This window comes from Branchiostoma floridae, chromosome 11 (genome assembly GCF_000003815.2).
Source record: "Branchiostoma floridae strain S238N-H82 chromosome 11, Bfl_VNyyK, whole genome shotgun sequence".
Taxonomy (NCBI): Eukaryota; Metazoa; Chordata; class Leptocardii; order Amphioxiformes; family Branchiostomatidae; genus Branchiostoma; species Branchiostoma floridae.
Window position 1 is genome coordinate 75,898 of NC_049989.1, and position 6,554 is coordinate 82,451.

General features: G+C 42.1%; 1 protein-coding gene across 1 annotated transcript in view; it reads left to right on the forward strand.

The window, feature by feature from the left end:
• Positions 1-903: 903 nt before the first annotated feature.
• LOC118426677 (neuronal acetylcholine receptor subunit beta-3-like) overlaps positions 904-6,554 on the forward strand; it is a 30,556-nt gene continuing 24,905 nt past the window's right edge. The window contains exons 1-3 of the mRNA XM_035836198.1: positions 904-1,180; positions 1,600-1,821; positions 2,990-3,178. Coding sequence (XP_035692091.1) covers positions 1,078-1,180; positions 1,600-1,821; positions 2,990-3,178 — 514 coding nt within the window. The 5' untranslated portion in view covers positions 904-1,077. The remainder of the gene's footprint in view (positions 1,181-1,599; positions 1,822-2,989; positions 3,179-6,554) is intronic.

Sequence of the window (6,554 nt, forward strand, 5' to 3'; positions counted from 1 at the left end):
ATACGGCTCGATACCAGGCTACATATATCCGGGCACCTCTATTCCAAATTGCAGGTCATTACCTTATAAAACCAGAACGGTACAGGGGCTCAAAATATACATTTTTGGAATTAGAATGACAAAAAACTGAATAAAGTAATTTCAGAGCCTGTATAAATGAATTAAGGAAAAGTCTGAGGGAAGTTGCCAGCTGTATCTCCGTGACAAATTTCAAGTCATTTGGCCCCCAAATGAACAAAACTGAATCCATTTGAAGAAAATGTAAGAAAAAGTAAGGATATATTTCAATCCATACTCAACATAGAATAGATATTTCAATCCATACTGTGTATTTGATGAAAGTGCGTACTCAGTTTTTTTATAATATGTTTAATATCAGCCATCTGGTAGTTCCTGCTCACGATTTGGAGAGTAACGTTCACGCTGTAATTGTTATAATTTGTTTGTAGTGTTTTAAAGTTCTGTGTTGATGATGGAATATGACAAACCTTTACCCTATCCCTGTTTAGTCCAGTTCAGTCCAGTTTAGTCTAGTTTAGTCCAGTTTGTGAATAGACAGGAGACGTATTTCTTTTCTGGGTTTACGAAGAAGAGAGCGGTAGTTCTGCATCTGCCTAATCTCCGCTCCCATGGGAATATTTTTTGAGAGAATCTTTTAGGACAACCTTAAGATTTTTTCGGAACAATCGAGATTTTTTTATAACAATCTTAAGATCTTCCATAACGATTCAAGATTCTTTGAAATGATCTCAATACTTTTCCAAACATCCGAAGACTTGGGACTTTTTCAAGCAATTTTCAAAACATCTCAAGATTTTACACAGAATCTCAAGATCTATTGTAAAAATCTCAAGATTTTTCGATTTTCAATAAAACCCTTCTTGGAGGTCATAATAATCCTCTGAGTAACAGAGAAGTTTCTCACAAAATATCAGATGTGTCATTTTAAGCTGAAAATGGCTACAAGCAATAGTCCAAAGCTCTGCTCAGTCCAATAACAATCTGCTCGCTGTTACTATATTTTGTAGGGGCACACAACTGCTAGCGTGCCGTTCGTGGTGTGAGGAGGTCCTCAAAATGGCCGATGACCGGATGAAGGACCAGCTCCCTACCTGTGACTTGTTTCCGTCACCACAACACGGTTGTTGGAACCTTAAACCAGAATGGAAGAACAACGAATGTAAGGAGAAATACTCCGTTCACTCACTACTTTTCTTAAATTGTACTATTCCCCATAGCTCGCAGATCATAAAGTTCATCTGTGCTGATAAATGTCATTGTGAAGTAGCTAAACTTTATTTACCCAACACTGGAAATCTGTATCTGTATCTATATACTAGTAGTCGGTATAACCATCTGTATTGTATAATGTGCAGTTACCAGGACTAGACATTTATAGTAGCATACAGCTAGTTGGGTAGCCCTGGCTGTATGTCTTTTTATCAATTTGGCTTTGGTCACTGAATTTCATATTCAGTTTTATTTCACTATTTAGGAATGTATCATTTTGTACATCGATACGATAAATTGCTGATATATATATATATATATATATATATATATATATATATATATGGCGATTTCTCCTTTAATATCCAGTTTGCTATCATGGCAACGGCATGAACTACCGTGGTAGATCGAGTAAAACTATATCCGGGGCAGAATGTTTGGAGTGGTCCGATGCGCAGGCTGGTTTCTACACGACAAAGTACCCCTGGGCTAACTTGGTGAACAACTACTGCCGCAACCCTACCGGTCACGAGCGGCCATTTTGTCTTGTGAAAGATGGCAGACAAGAAGACTGTGACCTTATTCCATGCAGTAAGTTGTGCATACCTCCCTAGTGTCACTTTTACAAGTATGATTATTTGGCAACAACACAACATGTTTGCCTATTTTGGTCTAACTGACCATCCCCGAAGAATGAAAAAGGCGAAAATTAATAAGAACACTGATGCCATCCATAAAATTTACTTCCTGTGGTCTGATCTATCTTTCTTAACCCTATTCAGACGGGGGGGGGGGGGCTTTTGAGGCCTGCGCCAACTTTGATGTCCAATGACGCCAGAACGGCTTACGCTAGAGCCACCAAATTTAATGAGTTTTCCTGAAATATTGTTGGCAACAATATTATGAAGTTTGACAAATTTTCCGTTTTTTCGTGTTGCCATGGCAACCGTTCGTTGACAGGCAGTTTTGCCAAAAATCACTATTTTTGGTTCTAACAATGTATTTTTCACATTTATTTGCTATATTACTGCTATTTTGTTACATAAATAAAATCTTACATTATTTAGCATATCTTTTATTATTATATATGCATAAGTTATGCTAATTTGATGACGTCATCAGCCCCAAATCCAAGATGGCGGACCGTATGGCCAGATCAAGAATAACAAGCTAATTATTCCATGAAATTTGTAACTACCTGGTATTTTTTCATCAAAAACCATTTAAATGAATGAATTCAGTCTATTTTCATTGCCATTTGTGATTATTTGTTGCAAAAAAAGTAGTTTTAAGAAATTCTAGGTGGTGGATATCATCGAGCCCAACTCGTATCTTAGATGTGCATGACGTCATTTTATGACGTCATTTTGACGCCATTGATGTTGCTATTGGCAACGCAAGTCGTAATAAACATTATTATTCTGTTATCTGCACTTGTTGTTACATTTTTGTAGAGTAACTTGAAGTTTTCTGAGAATACCCTTTTTATGGGTCCGGCCAATATAATCGAATTGATGACGTCATATTTACGTCATCGTACGTCAACGTAACGTCAACCGTCACATACTTGTCAGATATTTTGTCCACATTATGTCCTAAAAAACTGTTGGCCCTAAAGCACGTCGTGTTAGAGTTATAGGACTTAGAAGTGGAGGGCCTCAAAAGCCCCCACCCCCCGGTCCAGGGTTGACCAAAAAAGCCCGATCTGAATAGGGTTAATGATTTTAAAATGATTGCCCCTCTAACTTATATCACCTAGATGAAAACGGTTGCTGGGACATGGGTCCTCCAACCAACGGCATCAGAGTCCCTGCCAAGAGGTTCTACAACGTGGGAGAAAGGGTAACTTACACCTGCAACGAAGGGTACAACCTTGATTTTAGGCATACCAGCAGGGTGACATGCTTCGAAGATGGCACCTGGCAATATGACAAACCCAGCTGTTCTGGTAAGGCCATCTTTATTTGATTATACAGATGACATCCACGAGCGCATCAATTTTCGTCAGTAATATAGTAGGGACAGGATCACTATCATTATTCAGGCGGAGCAAGGTGGAGCAGGTCAGAGGTCACATATTATTTATTCAGGTGGAGCAGGTCAGAGGTCACATATTATTCATTCAGGCGGATCAGGTCAGAGGTCACATATAATATATGCAGGAGGAGCAGGTCAGATGGTCACATATTATTCATTCAGGTAGTGCAGGTCAGAGGTCATCGTCACCGCCACCCCCCTCCCCCATTGTGAAAGACATGCCCTTATTTGGCTAGCTTGTATGTCTCTGCTAGGGGACTATTTTGGAAGTGTTGTGGTCTCCACGTAATGGATATATATGTCAACCGGTTGAATCTGCTGACATCAGTCTTGAAAGCACAAACAACAGACGTCTTTCGTCAGTTACTAAATCACAAATCCCAAACACTGGCGACGCCCCAGTTCGGCGGCGTGCCTTAAAGTAATACAATGAGTGGATACGATCTCGGCGGAAGAGGAATATGAAAAGATTATCGACAGTTTCATGGACAACGTACCCAACGCGAGGGATGGGCTGAAAACGGTGCTCGAGAAAGTACTGCAAGAGCGACGATTAAACTGTGGTCGACTCGTTACCGCAATGTCTTTCGCCGCGGACGTTTGTATCAACTCGAACGAACGCTATGAAAGAAATACCAGTGCCATCTTGACCGAGTTAGCAACGTTGATTTGCGACAATGCGGGAAACTGGTTGTTACGCCAACGTGGATGGGACGGATGGCTTGACCGTCGGCGGCACGACAAGTACCCGTCGTTTGTACAGTGTCTCTGTTGGCTTCTCACTGCAAACGTTTGCATCATCGTGACGTAAATTTTGCACTAAACACGCCCGAACATGTAGCATGTTAAAACACGCCCATCATAAGTAAGGTACGCTGTTTGGTCAACGCTCGGTAAGCATATTTGTCATGTAACTTACGTACGAACATATACTATCTATATGTACATGCAGTAAATCATTCCTTTGGAGTAGCTATACGTGTTGCTCCGGAGTAAAAATAAACTGCTCCGGAGTAAAAGGAAACTGCTCCGGAGTAAATGAGTAAGTATATTTGTTGTAAGTAAGTATATTTGCCATGTGCGTACGAACATATACCATCTATATGTACATGCAGTGAATCATTGCTTTGGAGTAGCTCTACGTGTTGCCCCAGAGTAAAAAAAAAACTGCTCCGGATTTAAAAATACTGCTCCGGAGTATGCTCCGGAGTGAATGAGTAAGTGTATTTGTTGTAAGTTAGTATATTAATTTTACTAAGAACATGTACCATCTATATGTACATGAAGTGAGTCATTGCTTTGGAGTTGATATGCGTGTCGCTCCGGAGTAAAAAATCTGCTCCGGAGTAAAAACACTGCTCCGGAGTAAGTGAGTAAGTATATCTGTTGTAAGTAAGTATATTTGTCATGTACGTATGGACATATACCATCTATATGTACTTGCAGTGAATCATTGCTTTGGAGCGGCTATACGTGTTGCTCCGGAGTAAAAAAAACTGCTCCGGAGTACGCATACGTATTTGCCATGTACGTGCCTTTTATGTAGGCATATATCAACACAACAACACAAAAGACACTAGTGTACGGTGATCCTGTTTCTTAACATTACTATCACTTGCATTACGGTGATCAAAAATGTATCAAGGAATTAATAACCAACGCACATATAGTCCTATATGTCAAACATTGAAAAGTTGTATCATGCCCCCCCCCCCCTACGTCGTCTGAAATGCAAGGAGGGCATCGATCTTTAATGCCCTTAGCCTCTCCTCATACGGTAAGTCCTTAAGGCTGGGTGGGAGCTTTGTAACCCTCCTCTGTACCTTCTCCATCCCCTGTTGATCCTGACGAAAGTGTGGACCCCATATCACGTTAGCATATTCCAGATGAGGCCTTATCATTCCTTGTACAAAAGCGGAACGGTCTGAAGATCTAGATTATGGAAAGTTCTTTTGACAAGTCCCAACATCCGGTTTGCTTTTCTGGTTGCAGTTGCTGCATTGGAATGGAAGGTGAGTTTGAGCTCCTAAATCCATCTCTTCTTCCGTTTCCTGCAACTCCTGGGACCCCAGTGTGTAAGTTGCCTTTGTGTTGTTTCTCCCTAGGTGCAGGACTTTACACTTCCCAGCATTGAACGGGAGCTGCCATTTAGTTGACCACTCCTCTACTGCTTCCATGTCTTGTTGCAGAGAGGTTACATCCTCTTCTGTTCCCACTTTGCAGTAGATTTTACTGTCATCTGCAAATATGTTGATCCCACTTGATACCACCTCAGGGAGATCGTTGATGAAAACGACAAACAGGACAGGCCCTCAGACACTCCCTTGGGGGATCCCACTCCTCACGTCCGCCCATGAGAGGAATTCCCCGTTCAGCGCAACTCGTTGCCTCCTTTGCTGTAGGAAGTCCCCTATCCAGTCCCACAGTTTTCCCCTCACCCCATAAGACTGTAGTTTGTGAAGAAGACGCTGATGAGGCACGGAATCAAACGCTTTTTTTTTAAATCCAGGTACACTACATCCACCGGGTGTCCCCGCTGGAGAATCTCCGACCACTCCTCCATTACCACTAGTAACTGGGTAGTACAGGACCGTCCTGGTACAAAACCGTGCTGGGCATTAGAGAAGAAGTCGTTCACCAACATGTACTGCACAAGGGAGTCCCTGATGATGGACTCAAGTAACTTCCCCACAACTGACGTCAAGCTAACAGGTCTGTAGTTACCTGGTTGGTCCCTTCCCCCCTTCTTGTGGATGGGTGTAACATGAGCCTGTTTCCAACTATCCGGTAGTCTAGCGGACTCGAGCGACTTCTTGAAGAGTAAGTTCAAGGGACGTGCTAGATCTGAGGCTAACTAATTCAGCATTCTGGGGTGAAGGCCGTCAGGACCAGCTGATTTACTCGGGTTCAACTCTGTCAACTTCCTCCGCACACCTTCCTCACTGATCTCCAGACTCTCTAGTCTCACTCCAGAGGCCTGACATCCACGCTGGGGATGTGATCATCTTCGGTGGTGAAGACACTACTGAAGAATTCGTTTAGAATATCGACTTTGTCCTTGTCCGTCTTAGCCACAGTGCCGTCGGGCCTTACCAGGCTTCCTACCTTCGGCTTGTACTGCAGACGTGATGAGGCATACCTCCAAAAAGCTTTAGGATTGTCTTTGATGTCCTTAACTAGTCTGCATGTGCTCGAAGGAATTACATAACTCTCGAGTCAATTTCCTAAGGTCGTTCATCTTCCTTGCATAATGTATTAAGTCTGACGTAACCCAGATCTTCCATTGC